Here is a 25,746-nt window from a genome sequence, read left to right as displayed (position 1 = left end):
TATTTTATCAATGGCAAAAAAAGATGCTTGACCAACTTGAAGCCTATGCACGTACACAAGTAATTCAGCATTTTTAGGCATTTTCCAGTTTTTCGACGTACCAACATCAGCCATAAAAACACTTTCAACAAGAAGCCAGCTAATATGATCCAGAGGAAGATGAACAGGTTGATGATGGTGGTTTGCAGCTCCTATATATATATATATAGGAACAGGAATGGGCCATTCCCAAACTGTTCCCGCAAAGTTGGAAGCATGAAACCGTGCATGTACCGTGAGGGACGATGAAAATCACAAAAATATCACTACTATTACCACGTTTTATTTACACCCTTGTTTCTATTAATCAACAATTCACTCACCAGAAGCAAAGAAAACACGAACGGCAGGCGCCAAAGGTTTAAATGTTTAGTAAAAGTACAATGAATAAATGAAAACAAGGACACAAGCCTGCCTTTCTCGTGTTTATTAGGCATGTACATCATTTCACCGTTACAGCAATCGTTCTCATTCAGTCAACAATTAGCACGAATACGTCCACAATAGCCTGTTACATGTCTGTGCGAGTCCAGAACAAACGGAGCGATAAAAGCTAGCGAACAAAGCTATAAACTGTACATTCCTGCGACGTCCTCAAATCGACACATCCCCCTCACTTTTCAGAGGTTTCGATGGCCGATTATGAAGTAATGTCTTTCCTAAGTGGCACGTACGCAATTTTTCAGTGCAGTCAGAGATAGTGAGGAGAAATAGTTATTTTTAAAACGTTATTATTTTCTTTTGTTGTGCCACCAAAACAGCTCTGACCCCATTAGGCATCCCAGCTCCACATGTCAATGTCTTCAAAGTGGTCAATTAATTCTGTTTAAACTAGGAGGTCAGAGGGAGAAATCTTGGCTTAAGCCTGGTTGGTGTGCATAAGGCAGTAAGTAAAGCCAGCTGAGACAGTGGGATGCTCTGGGCCATTATTCAGCTGAGGCAGTATTCTGTTGGAAAACATTTGGTCCTGGCATTCATTGTTAGAGGTCCTGTGGGGTTCATGCCTTGACAGGTCAGGTTTGGTGGCACGAGGAAGACCTGCACAATATTAGACAGCTGGTTGTAATGATGTGGCTTTTCGGTATAGCTTAAGGATACAAAAAGCCTAATGCAAACAAAAATCTGTATGGGTCTCAGGTTAGGCAATAATCATATTTTAAACATCATGTTGCCAACAGTTTATTAAGCAAAACACATATGACTGCAATTTTTTCACTAAGCAGATTCACGGTGTATAACTTGGCACTTAAAGTAAAACATTAAATGGTACAATTATAAAAACTCTTCAGACATTGTCCTCCACAAATACCAACCTCTGGCCAAGGAAAGAAAATGTGCTGCCGTACAAAAACCTTTCTCTCCAAAACGGCAACTTTACAATAAAAGAGGAAAAAAATATTTACTTTGAATGGAAGACAATATAAAAATATTGAATAGATACAGATTTCTTTTGGCCCATTTATCATTATTGCATGACAGCGATTATATACACATATGAACCATGTGCATTTATCTATGTACATCATATATACAAATGCATACCTAATATACATATTTAATTATATATATACACAAAATATGCTCAAATGCATAAATAAGAAAACAAACAAACAAAAAAAAAACAACAACAAAGAAAACAAATAGTTGACTTTCTTTCCTGTAAACTTTAAAATACTGGCCATATTTCACTGTAACATAACATAATAGAAGCCACTGGGCAAGGACTAAAATACATTCCATTTAGCTTCTTTTAGGCTTTAAAAAAGCCTTTATTAATTCAATGGTTCTTCCATAAACCTTTACATTATGTAAAAAAGTTCTTCACACCACATTCCTAAAAATTTCCAAAAGTATTTTTTTATGTATTTTAAAAGAGCCAAAAACAGATCTTCTTTGACACTGCATAGTTTAATTTTAAGAGTATACTACACAGATTGGATTACCATTGGGCGATGGAGTAATTATTACTGGTGTTTCTCAAATGTTTTTGGTCCTATGCAAATTCCCAAAGTCAACGTTGTCATAATCTGCTATGACAGCAAATTGGTGATTGGTAAAATTATTTACTGCTTCTGTAACCCCACCTGAATTTATGATGAAATAGTGAGAATTTTCATAGTAATTAAGGGTGACCGTCTGAATATTGACCCTCACTCAGCAGTGACATACAAAACACATCAGAAAATGTTTAACTGGCTCTTTTCAACTCTGCTTCTGCATGCTTGTTATCCTCATTAACTCATCCACCTGCATATTGTTTTGAATTTTAAAATTCAAAAGGAGTCAAATTATCATCTATGGTTATCAAATGCATAATGAATAAAATAATGAATCAAGGAGTTTGTCAGCTTTCAACACCATGTCCTCCTGGAATGACATTTTTAATACGTCAGAGCAAATGTGTTGTGTCACAAGAGGGTGGCTGAAATTCTGTTATATCTGCTACAGTTCCAACACTGTCTGGCTCTGCATTGCCCTCAGCTAAAAGTGGAGCATCAACACTGCTGTGCTGAGCTGTAGCAGCAGGATCTTCTGAGGAGATAACAATAACGTAACGGTCATCCTCCTCAGCGGTGGAACTCTCGTGGACATCTGCCGTTATGATCGATATACCTTCGGCCTGGCGGCTACAGGAAGGTGAGGACGTAAGAAGAGGGCCTTCCAGCGACACGTCAGTTTGCGGCTCCTGCTCAGGGAAGCTGGTGTTGATGTAGATAATATCCCTCCTGCTGGATGTGTCAGGGAGCTTCTCCACCAGTTTCTCCAGCAACTCCCTGACCTGTGTGAAGTCTGGCCGGTCCACGGGGTCAGCGCACCAGCAGCTGAACATGATGTCATACCTATAAAATGTGAGCAGATTATGTTAGTTTTACTCAGACAATCATTTCCTCAGGAAAATAAATCAGGCATGGCATTTTGTCTAAAAAAAAAAAAAAAAAAAAAAAAAAATATATATATATATATATATATATATATATATATATATATATATATATATATATATATATATATATATATATATGCACAGGAGGACAGACAACAAATAAGTAATCATACCCATAAATGTAAACAAATAAATGTATCTTTTAAAAGAGTGGACACTCACAATTCATCCAAGCAGTCATTTGGCTGCTTTAGTCTGTGGCCTTCCAGTAGGTAGTCATAAATCTCATGGTTCTGGACACCAGGATATGGAGTCATGCCTCGAGTGGCTATCTCCCACATGGTTACACCAAATGCCCACTGTGAATAAATAAGAGTATGATTACAAATGTTATAAGATGCAATTATAATATACATCATAAAAGGTGCTCTACAAATAACAAAAAAAAGTCATAAAATCATTTAAGAACCATGTTCACACAATGTAACAAACTGCAGAACAAATAGAACAGTTATTTTCAATTGTACTTTCAATTATGTCTACATGGACAATGTCTCAAAGTCTAAAATAACCTAAAAATCTCAAATAATATTAAGCCAAGATACGGTCAGAACAAGAGCAATACTGAATTCCTGATAGAAGGATAAAAAATAATCATCTCACTATGACAATTTAATAGAAAGTAAATTATCAGCATTTAAATCATTTTATTTAATGGAGCAAAAACTTTTTTTTCCAACTCCTATAAACACCCATGTAAAAAAAAAGTACCTGCCCCCTAAATGGTTGGTTTAGCTGTGATGACATTTTGGCATGGTTTTGCAGAATTGCTTTAATTTAGTAACACTAATTTAGTTGCTTCTGAGCCATCCAGAGGTGCTTCAGATTGTTCCCTTGCTGCATAACCTAACTGTGCTTAGGCGTCAGAGCTTCAGGAGACATTCTTTTGCAGAATGTTCTGGTAGAAATACACCACCACCTCGTTTGACTGTGTCCACTTCTTACCACATCACTTTTCACAGTGAAGACTCTGTCTGCCAGACTCTCCACAGCAATCCATTTCACAGGCATCTTTGCGATCCTGCCCTGTCTGTAATAATCTCCACTATAAATCTTCTTTGACAAGCCAAAGTCTGCCACACACACACTCATATCATCACGCAACCTGGTGAAAAAAGAAGAAAAAAATGTAAACTGGCATTGTAAAACGTAAATACATTCATCATGGACATGAATATAATGGCAACATTGGACCTCAAGTGGTTTGTTAGATTGTTCTCAATTGTTGGTTACCTGCCACAGGCCAGACTTTTAAGCACAGTTCATGTACATTATGAGGTTAGAACGTTGGGAAAGCAAAATGTCAACCATCAAGCTGATGGTTTGCAGTTATGCTTAAGACTTCAGAGTTAGTCCTCCTTCTTCACTTTTCTATTCACTTTTTCAGCCCTTTGTGCATTGGTTTTTGGTTGTTCCTGAACAGCCAAACCAATTTCCTTTGAGCAGAGTGTGATAGTTTGGGTCTTCTTCAATATCGTGGAAATGCCTCACAATAACTCCCAAACACACATGTTTAAACCAATAATCTTGGAATCTGCAGTTGTTTAGAAACGACTTTTACAGACTTCCAGACTAGTGTAAATCTAGAATTATCCTTGTAGGATCTGCACTGAGTTTCTTGGACTTTCCCTATTGTACTGAGTATCAGTTGTAGTTAATCACGATCAGTAACAGGAAGTGGGTGCATTTGTAATTCAACTTCATGTTGTGAACTTCATGCAGTGGCGGCTTCTCATAATATTGGATTGAATATTAGATGCACAATATTGTAGTCAAAGTGGTCAAAATATATAAATCATGACAGCTGCTTAGTAAAGAATGAATGAACTTAAACTATAATCTTAGACTTAAACTAGAATCCCAGACTATCAACTATTCTTATCGATATGAATACAGATCTTAACTTAATTACAAATGTATACAATGCAGTAACAGGAGAACAGAAAAAGACATACATGCAATTGCGTGCTGCAAGATCTCGATGTAGGAAGTTTCTGCTGCTGAGGTATTCCATTCCCAATGCAATATCAATCATAAACCTCAGCAGAGTCTGTGTTGGTAGATACTGAGAGAGACCAATCATATTACACACATGGGAGAGAAATGTGTTCCATGTTAGAAATGATACATTGTAAAAAATAAAATAGTGGAACTTTAGTCAAACATTGTCCAAAAAAAATTAAAAAATAAAAATGAGCAGCTTACCAGAGGATTTTCTCCAATCCGGGAACGAAGAAGAAAGCTATGGAGATCTCCATATTTCATAAATGGAAGAATGACCATTGGCTTGGGGAAGTGCCCCGAGCCTACTTCTAAACAAACCCCTATTTGAATGAATCAAAAATATAATAAGATGATAAACTTACAGCCCATGAGAAGCACACTGTGGAAATTTGACAACAAACAAACAGTTAGGTACAGTAATACCCATATTAAAGGCTTACTTTACCCCGATATGCTAACACTGATAATAATGAATGAAAGCCGATAGGGGCCAGAAATCTACTACTTTAAAATGATTTCTTGACATGTTATTGAATTTAAGTTTTCTCAGTGACCTTAGAGAACTGTTAAATCTTCCTCTGAACTACTGTGAATGTCTTACCTAATAATCTGATAACATTAGGGTTGTTAAAGTCCTTCATGCAGGCAGCCTCATTCAGAAACTCTTCTATCTCCCTCTGAGAAAAATTATCCACTAAAAAAAAATATTTTTTTTTAAAGAAAACACAAACACAAAAGTGATAATAGTGCTACAAAACAGCTCAATGTTAAATGCATAATTTAATTTTAAATGTACAAAAGGGATGTTAACATAACCAAACAAACTATGCTTTATTTGGCCTTACATTTCATGGTCTTCACAGCAACTTTTTCAGAGGTTCCATCAGGCTGCTTCAAGTGGCCCTCCATTACCGAGCCAAACTCCCCTGTAAAAAGATTCTATAATTTATTTATTTATTTTTTACTGGAACATCTTTCGAAAAGATACCGTGGGGTAATGCGTCCTGCTATGCTTTTCACCTTAAATTTGAGTTGAATCATTCTATTAAAATCAAATGTATTTTTATTCTGACCTTCTCCAAGGACTTTTCCAATGGCAAGCAGGTTTCTCATGATCATCACATCTTGAAGTTTGGCCTGAAGATCTTCACTGATCCCCAAACTTGCAACTATGTGGGGAAGAGCATATATGTTGAGGTCAATATGTCATCAGACATATTTATATCAGAAGGAACTGGCAAATTAGCTTCATTTAAAGTGGAGGCTGTTACAACTGTCACTTTGCCTGTGGTTTACATCATTGCATCAAACTATGTAGAACAAATAAAGAGCAACTTTATTACTAGCTGCTCAGGAAGTTGAAGTACTCAAAAAATGTATACCGTTTGACCTACGTGTCATTTCGATGGCCGTTCGATTGTAGGACCTCTGAGGTGTGTACTCAACAATGGTTGGAAGTTTTTCTCCAGTTCCAAGCAACCACCTGTAGGGGGAGCCAGTTACACACCCATGAGATACACAGGGATAGATGAATGCCAGAATAAAAAAAACACACTGAGACAGCAGATATTATTTAAACACAATGCTAAATTCTATAGGTAACAAAGGGAAAAACTAATGCTTGCATGGGCTTAGAAGTCACATTCTTAATCGTTATTATTAATTGTGGGAGTAAGTCAGAGGCTCCATAATGGCTGCCAAAAAAGGGGGGGGTGTTTTTATAGGCTACATTTCTAACACACAGCTGGAGGTAACAGAACTCTTAAATCAGCGTTGCCCCCCTCTGGAGCTTTTAAATAGGAAAAGAGCCTTTATTGACAGTGCATCTGGGAGTAACTTCCAAACTGCAATTTCCTCAGTAACCTCCACTCAATTCCCCCTCACCCCAACATAATCAAGACCATTTTTGTGCTGTGGACATTTTAAACCTTGAAAATAAACATACTATATTTTTTACTTTTTATGATTAGGTGTTTCAGAAGGTTGTTCTTAGATAAACCTATACTGGATGTCTGAATGTCCATTTCTATAGTGGAACTAAAACTGAATTCCACTATTAATCTATTATTGCATTATGTATTTGTAACATTAAGGTGCACGTATTTGTCACTGTACACTGTACAGTGAAATGTGTCCTCCGCATTTAACCCATCTGGTAGTGAACACACACTCACACACACACACGTGTTAGGGGCAGTGAGTACACACACACACCCAGAGCGGTGGGCAGCCAACTCCAGCGCCCGGGGAGCAGAGAGGGTAAAGGGCCTTGGCTCAAGGGCCCAACAGTGGCAGCCCGGGAATCGAACCCACAACCCTGTTATCGATAACCCGGCGCTCTTACCGCTGAGCCACCACTGCCCCTAAAAAAAAAAAGCTAACATATCAAAGATTTATTTAAAACTTATCACTTGTCACCCATGTGAATAAGTAATTACTCCCCTAAATCTGTTAACTGGCTGTGCCACTGTTTGGCCCACTAATATTTGCAGAATTGTTTTCATGTTGGAGGGCTTTTGAGCATAAACTGTCCATCAATGAGTTTCAAGGGCTTTGACTTAGCCACTTCAAAATCTTCCATTTGTTTCTTTTGAGGATTAGCTATGCATTTGTTTGCTTTTGTCCTGCTGAATAACCCAAACATGCTTCAACTTTAAGTCACAAACTGATGGGTGGACATTCTCCTTTTTCTGATAGAGAACAAGTCATCTAGGTCCTGTTAAAGCAAAGCAGCCCCAGACCATCACACTACCACCACCATGTTTAACTACAGGGATGATGTTCTTATGGTGGAATGCAGCGTTCGTTTATGGTAGGTGTAACAGGATTCATGTCTTCTAAAGCCATCTAAATGTCTTTTGGCAAATGCTGGACAAGTCTTTGTGTTCTTTTTGGTTAGCAGAAGTTTGAGCCTTGCAACTCTCCCACAAATGTATTTTATAACTAGCGTTCTTATTGTGACAACATTTACATTGATCTTAACTGAAACAAGTGATGCCCAGTTCTTTAAGTGTTCACCTGGGTTCATTTGTGACCTCATGGAAAGGTCCATGATGGTGAAATTGAACTTTTTTTTTGTTTGGGGAAGGTCCTGGGAAGGTTCCCTATGGGTTCCAACCTTTCTCCATTTGTAAAAAATTTGTGGCTCTGACAGGTTCTATTTAAATTATGTTTAGATTCAACAAGTCTGGAAGTAATCATGGTTTGTAAAATTTAATCCAATTGAATTTGGTAACTGTTTGATTTATTACTTAAGGGGACAATTTCTTTTTCACAAGGGTGATGCTAAATACAGCTCCAACAAATAAAATGGTCATTTAAAAGCTGTATTGTGCACTTACTAATGTTGGCTTTGTCTTTTATTAAAATTAGCTAGATGATCTAATTATTTAAATGTGAGGGGAACATACTAAAGAACTAAAAGAACTGGGAAGGTAGTAAGTATTAAGTGTTTTATGCATTAGTTTATTTGTTACATATTTTATAACTTACATGTTGTATATGTCCAACCTATGGTCTTTAGTGAGTAAATAGCTTGTTCACACACCATATTAATTTTTTTTTTCTCCAATGGGCATTTTAAATGGCCTTTAGGCCAAATGTCATTATCTTACAACTTACACAAGTGTGTATCACATTAGTTAAATGTACTATTAACCAGTTACAAATGACCATTATTACCATACAAATGACCAATTGCCATAACCATTTATTTAGACCACTGTAAAAAAAGATTCTGCAACAGAGTAAAAGAGGAAGACATTTGCCAAACTCACCCTAGTCGACTCTCAAGGATCCGGCTACGCAGGCATATGGCCCCAAACATCACAAGGAGCAGCAGACAGAAGCCACAAACCACTCCTAACACAATGTACACAGAGTCTGAGCCATATGTGTCTGGACTAGAAGATGGGGACAAAGGTAACTCTAAAAAAAAAACAACAACAAAAAACAACAAACAACTTTAACTGGTGTCTCTTGAAAAAAATACAGTGACACAATGTGGGTGCCCAATTTTTCACATACAACTGTATCAATATTTGGCACAAAACACTACTTGGCCAGGGCCTGCGTTAATTACTAACCCATGCAAAACTGATATCTTAAAATCTTACATTTACATATTTACTAACCACATAGCACTGCACAAGAGAGCAACTGTGCACAATCCAAGTAATCTTTCCTCTGCTCTGATTATTATATATTACACACCATTATTTATAGTGCTTCGTCGATTAGCTGAACTTTACCAGCTGAAAAAGAATTCAGAAAGTTAATGCAATTATAATTCATCCACAGTCAACTAGCTGCTTAATCTGGAAGTCATCCAGACAAAACCTTCACTGTACAAAATGAATATGGGTATAACTTCTTTGTCTATAAAACTGCTATGATTTTATTTCTGTGGTACTCACATCTTTAAACCATACAGTGCGTTATGTTTAAGTAGCATTATGTTGAGGTTAAGTCTTCCAAGTTGTTTATTCCAAGTTGTTAATTACAAATAATTTCTGACTTGATTTTAAATGTGATCTAGGTGAACATACATAAAGAGTTACAATAAACTTAGCTCCAAGTTAAAGGGAAACATTATTTATTATTTCAAACATTTCAGGCACAATTAGTGTATTAGGCTTGTTTTGTACGACAAAAATGAAAAAAGGAAAGAGGCAAATGTTTGGGTACCCCAAGAAATTCTCAAATCTTAATTAGCTTGTGTCAACAGTATCAGTGGGCTACGTATCTGCCTAGAAAAGCAGGAGAAGGCAATAAGAAGACTTTCAAATGAATATCTAAAGAATTCAAATGGAATTTTGGAAGCATGTCCTGAAAAAGGCTGAAGATAAAAAGGGTATGGCCTAAAAAGGACAATGTTTCTAAACAGAACGCAAAATGCACAATAGACAAAGAGTTGCAAGCTGAAGGTTTTGCCATGACCCTCACAGTCCACCAACCCAAACATCATCGAAAAATCTCAGAAGAGCAGTGCATGCAAGACGGACCAAAAACACCTCACAACTAGAAGCCTTTTGCTAGGACAAATAGGTGAAAGACCCCACAAACAAGATTTTAAAAACTCTTAGCTGCCTAAAAAAAAAAATTAAAAGGTGTGACACTTGCCTTACAAAGGGGGTGTTACTAAGCACTGACCTGAGGGATGCCCAAACTTTTACTTCAGGCCCTTTTGTGTTATTTTAAAATGAAAAGATGGAAATAAAGTAATTACTCTAAAATATTAGAAAGATTTATCATAATCTTTAGCGTTTCAATTTTGAAAGATAGTAGCTTGTTTTTTTTTTCCCTTTCTGTGTCAATGTCCTTTTTCTTTTTTGGAAAGATGAATAATTGGTTGGGGGGGGGGGGGGGGTATAATGCTAGAATTATAACTCTGTTTGCAGCAGTTTCTAATATAATGTAGCAGTATATTTTATGGCGTCATTGTGTCAATCACAACGATTTATTATACTGATTTTCTACTGATTACTTAGGGAACATTTTTGGCCCCTGCAGTTTGCCCCTCCATGTTGTAAAATGTTGAATATAGGGTCACTTTTGCTCTAGTCTTATCTCAGTTATTTGTGACACTGAAATATACTCACCAATCTCTGGGACAAAGAACCAGTATCGAGAGCTTTTGATTCCACAGCCAGCCTGTGTGCATGCAGTTACCTCCACACTGTATGTGGTGTTAAACACCTGCATGGACACTGCTGCCTCTGTTGAGATACTGCGAATCTTAAGAAGAATATAAAAAAATGCCAAAAAGCAAATCAGATTACATGCTTTCTTCACTTCTTCAGAGAAATATGGGGTGTTTACAAAGGGGTGGTAAAAGACAATTGGCAAGGTTTTGAATCATAAGCAAACAAGATATCTAACAAAAAAACAAAACAAGAAAACAAATTCAGAAGTGCATGTATAGGTTCTAATATTCAACCTTAATTTCTAACAGTCTGAAAAAAATAAGTTCATCCTTTGGGGTCAAAAAGTTAATGTGTACAATTAGGGAAGAGAGAAAAAAACTGATATGCTGATAATAGTAGCAGTGCAGAAACAAAACATGATGAACCTGACAAAAGAGGAAGAGAGACTTTCCAAAAATGTTGGAAGAAAAGCAGGGCTTGGGGAGAAGGTTACGGCTAACAGAGAGCATGTGATGGACATGACTTCTCAAGTTTGCGCAAGGCTGACAGTAACATCTGCATTGTTGTTCCCTCTCCGCCAGAAACCTGCTGACAGTACAATGCTGAAACATTAACCCTATGACATTCAAGGACCAAAAAATAATAAAACACTCTGGTTTACAATTACTGGCTGTTGCCCATTTGTTTCTGCAAATTTAATCAGCTTCACACAACCTTGTTAATCAATGTAAAGAGAGTGGATATCAAGATATTTGGCAAGTGGACACCTCTGAAAAAATTATCAAAAACAGCCCATTCAGAATTATGAATCATGCCATTCTCAGATCAATAAAATGATGTTTTTCTCCCCATACTAATGGTGGATGTAACATTATGTGAACATTAAATAAAGCTACTGGCTTGTATCTGCCCGAATTTAACACAATATGGGCTGATTAGTGAATTGCATGAATGAGTAGGTATACATGTGTTCTTAATAAAGTGCATAGTGAGTGATCGGTGGAAAAATTGTAATAACCAATAAACTAGAAACTCTTACTAAATACACTAAATGTATGTATAAAAGTAATAATTGAGATACTTAGGACACATAGCAACAACAGCTGTGCAACAGCCTTAAAAAGCTCAGCACTGTACTGCACAAGATGAGCCATTGTTACCAACTGACCCTTAATTAAAAAAAGAAAAGGGAAAAAAAGTCCTCAAGTTACTAAAAGATCATTCGCTGTTAAACAAGTGGCCAGCAGTTGATTAAAAAAATAAATAAATAAAGTGAGGCTGAGCAACAGGTGTCCAAGGAAGACCAGCTGCAATTACACACACTTCCAGTTACTGCTGTCCTGCCACAGACTTGTAGCTGACTCACATTTGTACAAAACAAGTAACACTTGGTTTAAAATCTCACAGTGACAAAATGTATTCAGTCAATGATGAGTCACAGCAGTCAGACAAAAACACTTTTCACACTGTCAGTTTCCGACCCCTTACACAAAAATAGGAAGTGTGCTATTGTACCAGAGGAAGGTTATGAATCCAAGTCACTCACATGTCCATGAGTCAAATGAGTTTCTAGACCACACAGTGTAGTCTGAATATTGCATAATGGCACTGACAGTGGAGTCTGTAATATAAAACTGGGAACTGTGATTTTTTTCTAAGGGGTCCTACAATGGCAAACTGTATTTTCCTTAGCTCAGTTAAATAATGAGAACTCAGTACATTTAACGGACATCCCACAAACCTCAAAAACTGTTTGTATCTTCACTGAAAAGAAATCCGGCATGAACCAAAACAGGGCCATTAAACCCAGAACTCTGATGGAATAAACCTGCTTGATGCCTTAATAACAACGTAGAACCATAACTCACTGACATTAACAAAACTGTTCACACAATTACATATTAGCTGGACTCCCCTATGTTTGCAGGTTACAAAGTGTTTGTTTTAATAAACCACAATATTATTTTTCTTGGCACAAGATCAAGCTGGTTCGTTTTAAAGCTACATATTTCAGCAATACTCCAAGCTGCAGTGTTCTCTGAAGACCAATAACTCAATGAGTGATCTCTACACAGATTAAAACACCACCATAATCGATGAATGGATTTTTCTTAGCCTCAAGGACATTCTGCTTGAACTCCTTAAGGAAAGTCTGTAAATGATATAATTGTGCTCTTTAGCTGAATAGAAGAAATAAGTGGAGTCATTCACTACAAATGTAAACAAAAGGTTTGACAGTAAATTTATACTAACCAGTCATTGAGAAAAAAAAAAAAAGAAAAAAAATCAAGAATTCAATTTATTGTAAAACATCTAGGTGACTGGAAATCCTATCTAGTCTTTCCCTGTTAAAACACAGTACTTGCCACTAAGGAAATGATAGTTATCAGAAGGTTTCAGTTTAATACTATACAGAATCACTTCCTATGAAACACTAGGTTAGTCCACATTTACCTTAAAAGCAGAAAATAGTAGGCCAAACCTGCCATCAATGTGAAACTAAAAACATTAAATAGAAAGCAAAATAAACAGCAGTCAATACACAAATTGCTATGGTCACTATCAGTTAAACCAAGATTTTGTAATAATTTTATCTTAAAATAACAGCTATGAAAGTCATTTTGATGGCACTGTTACTGTACTATTTATATTTGGTGGAGCTTTTACAAAGCCGCTCACATAAACTGTGCAACACTGAATAACCTACTCATATTTGTGCACAAACCTGTATTCATACTCTAGCCGACATGATTTTTTTTTTTCTAATGCTGGTTCTGTATTTTTCAGTTTGTCAACAAATGAATGTCCACCACAAGGGAGGGCTTGAAGCATTATTTACACTAGAGATGTAAATGTGTATTAAACTCTGCAACTGTAGGGGGACCACAGTAGTAAAATTATCAATTCCTGCATATGCATATATCTAATATATATATAAGTATTCACTTACACACTTCACACACTTACACACTTCACTTACAATCATGGTATCCAGTAGTTCCAATCAATTATATGGCCACAGGTGTATAAAACCAAGCACCTAGGTATGCAGACTGCTTCTACAAACATTTGTGAAAGACTGGGTCGTTCTCAGGAGCTCAGCTAATTCCAGCGTGATATCATGATAGGATGCCACCTGTGCAACAGGTCTTGAAATGTCCTCGCTACTACATATTCCACAGTCAACTGTCAATGGTATTATAACAAAGTGAAAGAAATTGGAAATGACAGCAACTCAACCACGAAGTGGTAGGCCACGTAAAATGACAGAGCGCGGTCAGCTGATGCTGAGGAGCATTGTGCGCAGAGGTCGCCAATTTTTTTGCAGAGTCGCTACAGACCTCCAAACTTCATGTGGCTCTCAGATTAGCTCAAGAACAGTGCATAGAGAGCTTCATGGAATGGGTTCCCATGGCCGAGCAGCTGCATCCAAGCCTTACATCACTAAGCACAATGTGAAAACTTTAAAACATCAATTAGTTACATGTCTCACCCATCATACATGTGGCTAAGAGACATTTAGTAAAATGGAAAGACTAGTGCTACAGTCTTGGACTACCCTTGATTAAAAGTGAGGAAACGTTTGACAAAGGCCTGTTATTTATCTATATTCAAGTAAAAAAAAAAGAGCATTTGTACAACACAATATTAAAATGCTATGTCAACATGACAAATGTGCATTGCACTACAAGCAATTCTATTATACTTCAGGAAAGGTTTTCCACATAGTCAGATCTGTTCTGTCCTGCATGTGCCTTTCACCCTCTGGCCAACCCCACAAGCATGCTCTACCCATCCCTTCAAATTTAATTTATCTTCATTTTAACATTATTCTCTTATTTTTAGTGATTAAATCTAAGTACTTCTCTGTAATATTAGGCTTACTTCTATTTCTATATTAATCATTACAATGTATCCATTAGCTATGTCTTTATGCTTTCAATGTATTCTTGATTTTGCTACACTGTGTCAACCAGAGGAGGATACATTTTTTAATCTTGGTTCACCTTAAGGTTTCTTCTTCTTGTTCTGAGTGCAGTTCCTTGCCACTGATGCAGCTGGCTTGCTCACTAAGGGGACTGAGTCTCTGTAAAGCTGCTTTGCAACAACGCTTGCTGTTAGAAGTGCTATTTCAACAGTTTTACAAGTAATGTCAATGGAATCAATTATATAATTTAATGTCTAATTTAATAAGTGATTACATAAATATGCACCCTCTTGACTGCAGTAATTAAACAGGAGTCTAGGCAACTGGTGCAAGTGTTCTCACGGTTAGTGAAATGGGGATCATCAGAGTTCAGTGAATGTGTTTCAAGGGACTGTGGTATAAAGGCACCTGTCTGTTAGATCCGGTCATTGGTTAATCAGACTAAAGAACACAGAAGAATTTATATTACTTTGTTGCAAATTATATACAATCTTTTGCAAACCTGTTCATTTTTTCAACAAGGTCTTAGACCTTGATTAGCAAATCAGGCCTAAGGCATGTCAGGAACTGTCAGCTGAATGAAATTTTAAACTTTCAAATTCTCTGACTCTTTGTAGCTTGTACTATACACCATACAACAAAAGTATGCCTAATGATCCTTAAAAAAAAAGTAATCAATGGCCACAAGGTCAGGGAGGTTTCAGCTTGTGGTTTCCCCAGTGTAAAATGTTATTAAGAAATGGCAGTTTAGGGGAACTGTGCAGGTCAAGATGAGATCTGGAAGAGGAGGGCATTTTTTTGGAGAGAACTGCTTGTATGCTGGGAACACATAGAGGGAAGAATGTATTCTACAAAATACTAGTTAATTCTGGATGCAAATGTTAATCCATGAAGCTAAAAGACAATGGCTTTTACAACAGGAGAATATTTCAAAAATACCTAAAATCCACCATGGAACCCATAACATACAAAACATTAACTACGTAAAGTCTCTTAACAGTCAGACCCTAATAATTTAGAACTTAGAGGTCTTCTGCAAAGAACAAGGTGAAAAATGTCTCTGTAAGGTGTCACAATTGTAGCACAGTTCATACTGATGATATAAATGTTGTATTTTTATGTTATGGAAGACAAAGTAACAGGTCCTTAGGATTTGCTGAAAATATTGTTTTATGTTTGATCAGCTACATATGCTACAGTTTTTTCTTCTCAATAAAACAAAATATGTGGTTCAAATTTGTAAAGAAAAGTGTGTGAAAAGTGGAAAAAGAAAAGGTAAGATGCAAGCAGACAAAAAACAAGCAAAAGAGGTTTTGGTTTAGTGGAGCTGCATAAAAAGCCATCTAAAATAGTTAAACCTCTAAAGGTTATCATTCAAGTGATTCAAGATGTGTTTAGTGGTTGCAGCATTCGTGGCCTTCAGTAACTTCCTCAGTAATAACAAAATGAAATTAAGTTAAAATGTAATATCAGAACTTACTAACTGACATGACCATGCACTTGCATTATTATCTCTCTCTATATTATCTCTGATCAAATTATTAAAACAGAGAGTAAATTCAAATAACCTTATTTGTGTGTTTCCCATCATTGATGATGACATCATATCCCTGTAGAATTCCATTCACCTTGTCTGCAGGAGGGGCCTTCCATCGTATCACAAGCATGGATTCATTTACATGAACACTCACGTTTTGTGGGGCCACTGAAGGTGCTAAGAATATTGAAAAAGAAAAACATTAATTAATGTTAAGTGCAACTCAGTCAATTCAGACCTTAATTCTTGGAAACGTGTCCTGAAATCTGATTAAACTAAAATGAAACTGTTGGGCCACAATGACCATTGGTGCATTTTGAGGAAAAAGACACATTTACATTTAAGGCATTTAGCAGACGCTCTTATCCAAAGCGACTTACAAAAGTGCTTTGCCATTTACCCAAGGATACCCTCAGCTAGTTTCAATAGGCTAATAATTCAAAGATACCTCCAAGTTTAGACACTACTAAACACAAGTCAATAAGGTGACCACTCTACTATTCGCCCAAGTATTCTCTGAAGAGGTGGGTCTTCAGTCTGCGCTTGAAGACAGCAAGCGACTCTGTCGTTTGGACAAGTTCATTCTACCACTTTGGTACCAGGACAGAAAAAAGTCTGGACGCTTGTCTTTCGTGGATTTTAAAGAATGGCGCGTCAAGCAGAGCCATACTCGAAGCTCGAAAGGCTGGTGAGGATCGGCTTTTGACCATTTCCATCATGTACGGAGGGACTGGTCCATTTTTGGCTTTGTAGGCCAGCGTCAAGGTTTTGAATCTGATGCAGGCAGCTACAGGAAGCCACTGAAGAGAATGCAGTAGAGGAGAGACATAAATTTAAAAACCCGTGACGCTGCATTCTGGTAGGCCACCCCAACCACCCCAACGGTCAAGTACAGGGTTGGCGGAATCATGTTGTGGGGGTGTTTTGCTGCAGGAGGGCCTGGTGCACAAAATAGATGGCATCATGAGGGAAAAACAAAAAAGCAACATCTCAAGACATCAGCCAGGAAATTAAAGCTGTATTTGATTTGACCTTAAATCTCAAAACCATTTGTGTAATACAAATAAAATACATCTTCACTGTCATGCAAAAACCTTGTATTGCCAATATTGTTTTCCACTTTTTGACATTATGGGAATCAACATTTCATGATGAATGGACCAATAACAATGCTCCAAAACAGCGCCTTCTATCAAACAAAACTTTTCCCTTCTCCTGAAACGCTGCCATTTAGTAAATGCAAGGTTTTTGTCTGACAGTGACAATATGCTTCTTCACACATGTGGCATTAAATTATATAATAGCTTACAAATGCTGAAAATATATTGGTTCTGTTCCTTTAGGAATATAGAGGAAATGTTTGCTGGACACGCCCGAGAGGAAAATCATGTTTCCTCTTTGGCACCACTCCTATTCCCATAGGGCTTTTCAGGGAAAAAATGGCGATACGGAGGAAGTAACTTCATAACTAACGGAGGAATCACCCTTGCGTAATTTCCTCATCAACTTTGTCCTCTTATTGACTAGCATTAAGTCTGCTGAATCATAGACTACTATTGTTCTCCTTATATGAAATAAAACGAGCACCAGTGCTTTACATAGATTACAAAAATTCTGCTTGAGGTTGTGACATTGCAGAAGAAATAAAACTATTGTAAATTGTACAATATCTGTTCTAACCAAGAAATGCTAAACTGAATTTCACCTCAAAACTAATGCTGTAAAATCAGTTTTACACCATTACCTATTACCTGATCCATTTATTAAGTCCACCTGTCAATCAGAAAAGACACCCAACCCCCCCCCCCCCCCAATAAAAAAAAAAAAAAAAAAAAACACTGTTTAATTCTATCAGACCCTTAACCCCAGCCACACTCACCTCCCTCAGTAGTGTTGCTCTGGACCCAGGCACTGGGTGGCGAGCGACCAATTTCATTGGTGCAGGAAACACTCATGTTATACCAGGTCATGGCCTTCAGGCCAGTGATCTCATACAAAAATGGAGGAACAGGCACACTGTGCACTCCAGTGGGGCTGCCCAACTCTCTGCCAAGCTCTCTCACCTGAAACACACACAAGACTTCCTCATCATCTTGAGCTAGATTTATTTTTTTCTTTTTTTTTTTTGTACAACTTTTGTACAACCTTTAACCATTCCCACGTCTCTTCTCTTAAAATAGGGATATTAATGGCCTTACACAAATAGTATTAATTTACTGTTATGTAGCAGGTAGTGAGAGGTGAATAGCCATCATGTCCAGGAGTCCAGCTTAAGACAAGTTTGTTTGCTTCACGCTTGATCACAGCAACCTCTGACACCTTGGCAGGAAAGTCTAAAACAATAACACACAACATGAAACTTTCTGAGGCTTTCACAACCTTGTGAAACCAAATGGAATCTCTATTCATGGTTACCTCTTGTTTTGTTTAAATGCAGGTGAATTCCATACCTTTAATGTTGATGTGAGCTTCTTTTGACACTGTGACACCTCTAGCATTGTGAGCTTCACAACTGTACTGGGTGGGTGCATCTATACCTGAAGAAATGGTCAATAGGCAATTTTCTTATTATTTTCTGGTTTTGGTCATCCTATCCTGTGTTGTGATACCAAATGCTGTGTTATTACCAGTAAAAAGAATGACAAGCAATAAACATGCAGTTCTAGATTTGTATTATTACAAAAAGAAATACACAGCCACATCCTTGATTTGTTTCAGAATTAATTTCTTGTTCATTTTAATTTTTATTTCATTTCATTTACCCAAGCAGCATGTTCTGCTGTCATCAGGCCATTACCAACATAGTTATTAAATTAGTGCCTACTGTAAACATAACTACTATTGTTATACTACTAATATTAAAAAGTGACAGTGGGGAGTCAAATAAGCTTTACAATAAACTTGACCACGTGAGAATTTGTGGAAACAATTAAAATGAACACACACACAAAAAAATAATATATATAAGCCACTTATGTCTTGTACACTGTGTCCATATGCTTTTAAAGCTTAAATATTCCTTCGTATCACTTATGGATGGAACAATGAAAGCCAGAGCCTTTGTTTCCAGTGGGCACTACTGGGAGGCTATGCAATTACCAGTTCCAGAATGCCACACAGTACCAGTCTTTCAGTGATCTCCCTTCAACCCAACACGGTCCACTCTGACAGAAGTCTGCCAAAAGCTGTGACGGCATCTCTATAATATCCCTTTTGTGCCAGTTTATTTTCTTTTCTTCCCCCCCCCCCACTCTGCATGCTCGGAAATGCCGTCACAATGGGCACATTGCTTTCCCTGGTGGAGTTGACAGGAAGCTGTTTGATTGTTTACATGGGCTGGAACATCAAAATGTCTGAATGCTCAAATAAGATGCCCATTTAGGTGACATAAACCGTTTATGTTCCACACAGGGGAATATGAATTCACCTTTCCAGTTATCAAAAATATTGCCGTGATCATCCACCCATGCTCATTTTCTCATTTGAGGGTGCTAGTGTTAGTAGCATATTTACTTTTAGCCTTTGTCATGTCAAGTGAACTAATAAAGTGCCCAGAGAGAGACTTGGTTGAAAATGTAAGACTCTGTCATACTGCTGATTGCCGTGAACAACTTCAATGCATTTTCTAACACTTCTAACACTCAATTGATTTGTACAAAAAACTCTCAAGTTTGAGTCAGATCAGACAAGCCTAAAGCAAATAAAGCAAAGAATTATATTTAAATTTGCACACACACACACACACACACACACACACACACACACACACAAACTAGGGGCAGTAAGTACACACACACCCAGAGCGGTGGGCAGCCAACTCCAGCGCCCGGGGAGCAGAGAGGGTAAAGGGCCTTGCTCAAGGGCCCAACAGTGGCAGCTTGCCAAGCCTGGGAATCGAACCCACAACCCTGTTATCGATAGCCCGGCACTCTAACTGCTGAGCAGTCAGACAAGACCCAAGACCCCAGGCCTGCTTTCAGCCAAGACCTAAAAGGAAGTAGTGGAGCTATTTTAAAAACAAAAGTGGCCAAGAAGAGACAGAACTTGAAAACTCAATAAGGAGTCAGAAGTAGAAGAGATCTAGAGCTTAGCTCAGCTGCTAGGAAGTATGTGCACACTGCAACTGACAACCTCCATTTTAACCAGTTCTGCATACGACCTGTTCCAGTTAGAGAGGGCCTTCAATGCTACAAACAAAATTATACACTAATCTCAAACAGCCTATTTGTTTCAGGTATTCCCTGATACCTTTAAAGTACATTGCATATTAATAGTACATGAAAGTCTAAATCTGTTTGGAAAAAAAGGTAATGTCAGCCCCTCAGTATTGCGCCCTAACCCAGGGCGGTTCCGAGCCGCCGGCCACAAGCTCACATAAGGACTTCTATTTTGTACTGGCTCACGGTGTGTTTAGGCCAGCTTCGGCTCTTCGTCCACGTTCTTGAGCAGGCCACCTGGCCATTCACGTATTCAGAGAACCGCTCTCACTCGCTACCAAGATAGATCCACGACTCTCGCTCCAGCGACCCACTTCCACGCTGCAGTGTCAGGTTTGGTCGGCCTAGTAGTTTTTGGTTCTGCGGCTGGTTCCTCACCTAAACCCCCAGTCTCAGGTGTTTGTTTTCGCCCTCTGGTTTGTCTACTTTGTGTTGTTTTCACATTTATGCCCATTAGCTGCTGCTTCATTTGCTTTGTTTTGCCCCTTTGTACGTTTTTAAGTTAGTGTTAATAAATTACTTGCATTGGACCCATCTCTGCAAGTGTTCATCCCTCGGTGTCTGGCCTAGCACGCCATGACAGGGAACTGCATTTTATTACAAAAACATCTTGCCAAGGGTCAAGCATAGGGGTTTGGAGTGATGCCACAAAATATTGGTTCCTGATCCGAGCCCTGGATAAGTAGAGAGTGGGGCACAAACCAGTGCAGGGAAATATATTGCAATCTATCTACTATTAATCTACTTATCTACTTTGGACAAATATTTCTTAACATTTACCCTAAACATACCCTACATTATAATAATCGCCGCTTTTGTGGATGTAAAATTGATGTACTGATTTTTTAGAAATTTACTACAACTGTCATGTAGAATACATTTTGATACAGCCTTTTTTGACTAGTCAGTTTTAATTTGATTTTGATTAGATTGCATTTAGGTTAAGAAGTTAAGAAGATACCAACCCCCACCACTTATGTTCTCCTTTCATATTTACCTTGGACTTTAGGTGGCTCTCACTATTATAATTAGGTAAGCCTCTAATTGCTGTGGCATGCTGTGCCCTGAGCATTGCAGAACTATGCCTTGAGTTTCCTTTACTCGGTGTATGGAGCATGGCCTGCTATCTACTGAGCAGTGCCTCAACCTTCTCCAGCCTCTCAGTGGCCACGATTTCAATGAGCTCTTTTGTGTGGCTAATCTGTTTCTCCCTCACTCTCTTGCACCCTCCCCCCCTCACTCTCTTTGTCCCCTTCCCCCCACTCGCTCTGTTTCTCTGGCACACATGGTGAAACAAAGCAAAAATGTGACCTTTAACTCCTCAGGTCCTGCTTGCGCAACATCTCCGCTCTGGGCTTGAAGCAAATTAACTGGTTGTATCTTAAGTGCTTTATTTTGAGGGGATTAACACAAGCATAGTCAGCACACACTGTGTCAGCATGCATGTTTTGATACCAAAGTAAAAACGTCTCTCAAAAAGGCAAGCAGTAACCGTTACTGTAATTGTACTGACTGAGAAACACAATACACTGCCAGTGCCTTCCACTGACATTTTGAACATTTCCAAGTCCAACTCCAGGCTTACAGCTGAACAACAAAGCCAGAGTGTGTTCATTCAGTACCAGCTTTGTGGAAATGGCATTAAATCCCCTGCATTGTTATTGGGGGCTGTTGTAGTAGAGACAGTAATAAAAGTCCTCCAGGCTAAGCAAAACAGAAGTGCAAAAGCAAGTGCGGTCAATGCAATACAGGAATTGTAAAAATTGTAAAACACTGAAAATTGGGAACCTGTAACCTGTTAGCAGCACACTCTGTTTGAAACATTTTGTTTTTAAATGGTAAAAATTCAGAAGACGCAAGGGGGGCTGGAAAATTAATATTTTCCAAAAAACAGGCATAAAGGAAAAGGAAGCAAGTCATAATTATGTAACAGAAATAGGAAATAATACCACTTCTCCTAAAGATGTATTTGAAATACTGATTCAAATCTACCATTACGTCATCCATTTCATAAAATGGGCAATTCCAGAGCAAAATAACACTCTTTAGGTGCAAATATGCATAATTTCACTTAACGTTTTAGATTCTTGATCTTGTGGATCTTGCCCAGACAAGTAACTATCTATTTTTGACACTCTTTCAGATCTCAGAAGATTCTGGTTATATAATCCTCACTTTCATTTTAATACTTCTGGTCATCAGAGAGTAATTTATTTTTCCCTGTTTATTTTCATATGGTCTAGCAAACTATCAAAGTGATGCATACATATAAGCACTGATGAACCAGAGCAGCAGAATATCTAAGGTTAAATTCACATTACAATTCTTACTGTGTCCTGACAGTTTGTTTGGATGTGACCCATCACGTGTCATGTGACTGCCATCATACACATGATCCACGTACCTGTTTCAGTAAGTTCTTTCTAGTTTTGTGTGAACTGCCTAATTTTACTTTTTATAGAAGAAAGTGGTAACCAATGTTTTAATGAAACACAGAGGCACGTACCTAAGACAGTGATGGTGCTAGGGGATTGACTGGTTTGGTTTATCTTCTGGCCTTTGTGAAGCCACTCAATAATGACCGGGTTTGGAGGGCCTACTGCTTCACAGGTGAGTGTGAAAGAAGTATTTCGTGTTACATTAACATCACTTGGCTGTTTTGTGAAAGTTGGCAGACCTGCATTGAAACAACCAGAACATATCTCAATGAGACAATAACGAGAGTCTTTTGAGACAAAAAATGTATACGTTTAGTATCTGAATACTTGTGCTAGTGTAAATGTTAAGATATACTCACCCTCTACCTCAACAATGATGGGATTCGACTCAATCAATTTGTTACTGACGCTCAGTCTGCATCGGTATTCACCAGCATCTGTTCGCTGGACACTCCTAATACTGAGGGATAAAAAAAATTCCAAAAGTTTGAAAACCCCTGGCCAAGTAGCATGTTTTGTGTGTGTGTTTTAAGTAAAAAGAAACACAATGGATCATGTCTAAAAGTTTGGACACGCGTCCAGTTTTAAAAACTCAATTAACACTTTAGACCATTCTGTCTCGTTGCGACTAATTAGTTTAGAAAATGACACTAACAGCAAAAAGAAATAGCAAAGCACCTTCAATTCACTCTAAAATGTCATTTAAAATTGGCAGTTAGGCAGAATCACGGAGGGGCCATGCAAACGTTTGGAGAGAGATTATATATATATGCACCATTCTGCTGTATCATGTTTCTTGCACAAACATAATCTGTGTAGAAGAATAATCAGAAGGTAGCCTTAACTGTATTTTATTGTGTCTTAAGTATGGAAAATAAGATCTAGATAAGCATATTATAGGTTACCTTCTGATGATCCTCATTTAATTTTGATTTTATTTTATAGAGTTAACGTATTTATGGTCAACATATCATTTTAAATAAATTTGTTTCTGCTAACCTGATAGTAGATAGAAGGGTAACTGTTCCCTGGTTGTACACCTCAGCCAGCATGCCATCAGGGATCTCTCTGCCATCCTTAAACCAAAGGATGCTCAGCTCCTGTCCTAGGTCCCGGTAGTCAAGGGAACAGTTGAATTTGACCTCAGATCCCTCTGACAGCCGGATAGTGCCCACAGTAGGTTTGAAGCGCAGTCTACGGATCTTCTCCTGTGACAGGTGCACACTGGGGGCTCGTCCAGGCACCACAAAGGGCTCCGATCCCCACTGAAGAGGGCCTCCCCGAGGTAAACCACCAGGGCGTATAACAGCTATTTGGCTGTGTACAAGACTGCTCGCTGGAGAAAGTTTTAAGAAAAGTGAAAAAAATGTTGTTTATTCTTAACCCAAACTTAGTCATTAAGTTGACTGAAGGCCAAGCTTAGCCTAGGTGAAATCATGGTAGAGGTAGTGGTGGTGTTCAAAGGTCCACCAAAAACTAGCCTGTCAGCTGAGGTCACAGAGTTTTGGAGTTTATTTCATATACATTTTAAAGTGTAAACTATTTATCATATTTACTGCTGAGAACAGATTCATCTAAATAATCTTCAAAGCAGAGGAAACTTACTTCTACAACAGAAATGTGTTATCAGAGGAAGCACATTGCTTTGTCTAGTATGAGTGAGTACTAATGGACTTACCGTTCACTATGCAAAGACTGTACTACCTGGACTAGCTCTTGAACATTTTGGGTTTGTTTTGAAGGATAATTGAACCTTAAGTGATGATAAGTAACAGAATATAAAAAAACAAGAATGTACTATTTTAGCCAAGTGTAAGTACCTTTCCTTTACAGCATATTAGTAGGACCTAACTCTAGCATTTCTGCTTTCAGAAAAACAAGGTCTTCAACAAGAACGTCGTTAGAGTAGGTTGCGTTGATATGAAAACAAGTCAAGGTCCTAAAAATGCAGTTCTTATTTTGCAGTGGCTAAAAGCAATACTTTAAAATTACATACACCCCCAAAACTGTGTACAAACGAGAAATCAGTCCACAGTACAGTTAGCTAGCTCTTTGGGTACAGATGAACAGTGTCTGGGGTTTCTCTGTCACAGCGCTAATGCTCTAGAATGTCCTTGCATGATAACATGATAAAGGTTATTTCTTTGATATGTTTGCACTGCTAGCGTTTTTTGATAAAAGTTGCATCTGTATGTTTTAAAAGTGTTTAACGTAAGGTTTTATATTACCCTACAAAACAACAGTCCTAGGAATTAATGCAAGCTACTCATTAAACTGCTTTACAGCGTCAGAGTACCCGCTAGCAAGCGACCGCTGAACTAGTGCTGTTTGGCCTCTCAGAAAAAAAAACAGTTTTTCAAGCAAAAGTTTTATTGCTTGATTTGGGTTGAGATGATAGTGATGACTTTCCACGTTAAATCACCTCCATATGTTCTAGACTACCCTAATCATTTTGTCGGGTAACTTGGTAGATATTTCTGCATCTCTTCCACGTTGCAGTCTTTTTGCGTAGCCGAAATCAAACAAGACAACACTCAGGTTTCAGTAACTTACCCGTTATCAAACTGGTCGTAAGCGACAACATTCCAAGGACGAGAAACTTTAAAATATCTATCGACATCGTGAGGTCGTTTCGTCCCTCAGCAGTCTGTAGATAGCAGATTAAGGCTTGTCAACAACTCTTCTGCTGGATGCGGTTTTCCAGTTCTCCAGTGAGTCCCAGTTAGAAAACGAGTGGCTTTGCAGACGTGTATGAAAGAAATCTCCGAACAATCGTAGACAACATTTCTGCTTCGTTCAGCTCGAGCTTCTCTTGTGCCGAATATCACGAATGTGATCACATTCCAGAGACCAGCCGCTGTTCACTCCGTTTGTCTGTGTGACGTCGTTCAACTTTACTTGCTTACAGATGCTCTAAAAAGCCACAGAACTGCTTCTGCTACAGTCTTACCTCAAAAACAAAGTGCAAAAAACTATATTGTATCACAATGCCAC

General features: G+C 38.0%; 1 protein-coding gene across 2 annotated transcripts; it reads right to left on the bottom strand.

The window, feature by feature from the left end:
* Positions 1 to 1,202: 1,202 nt before the first annotated feature.
* On the bottom strand, positions 1,203 to 25,633 carry mertka (c-mer proto-oncogene tyrosine kinase a). 2 transcript variants are annotated; one of them, XM_072677504.1, is made up of 19 exons: positions 25,306 to 25,633; positions 23,752 to 24,088; positions 23,112 to 23,212; positions 22,821 to 22,991; positions 18,548 to 18,634; positions 18,315 to 18,430; positions 17,977 to 18,160; positions 16,129 to 16,274; positions 10,588 to 10,723; positions 8,764 to 8,914; positions 6,370 to 6,470; positions 6,061 to 6,156; positions 5,833 to 5,913; positions 5,589 to 5,681; positions 5,189 to 5,307; positions 4,939 to 5,048; positions 3,929 to 4,088; positions 3,146 to 3,282; positions 1,203 to 2,879 (listed from the first exon to the last, which is right to left on the bottom strand). In XM_072677504.1, the coding sequence occupies exons 1-19, from the start codon at positions 25,370 to 25,372 to the stop codon at positions 2,429 to 2,431; spliced, it is 2,844 nt and encodes a 947-aa protein (XP_072533605.1). In that variant the 5' UTR covers positions 25,373 to 25,633; the 3' UTR covers positions 1,203 to 2,428. The 2 variants fall into 2 exon arrangements, with proteins under 2 accessions (XP_072533605.1, XP_072533606.1); XM_072677505.1 differs by having other exon boundaries at positions 6,382 to 6,470.
* Between the last annotated feature and the right edge of the window lie 113 nt (positions 25,634 to 25,746).

Source organism: Salminus brasiliensis, chromosome 4 (genome assembly GCF_030463535.1).
Source record: "Salminus brasiliensis chromosome 4, fSalBra1.hap2, whole genome shotgun sequence".
Classification (NCBI taxonomy): domain Eukaryota; kingdom Metazoa; phylum Chordata; class Actinopteri; order Characiformes; family Bryconidae; genus Salminus; species Salminus brasiliensis.
This window is presented reverse-complemented; position numbering and strand designations above follow the sequence as displayed.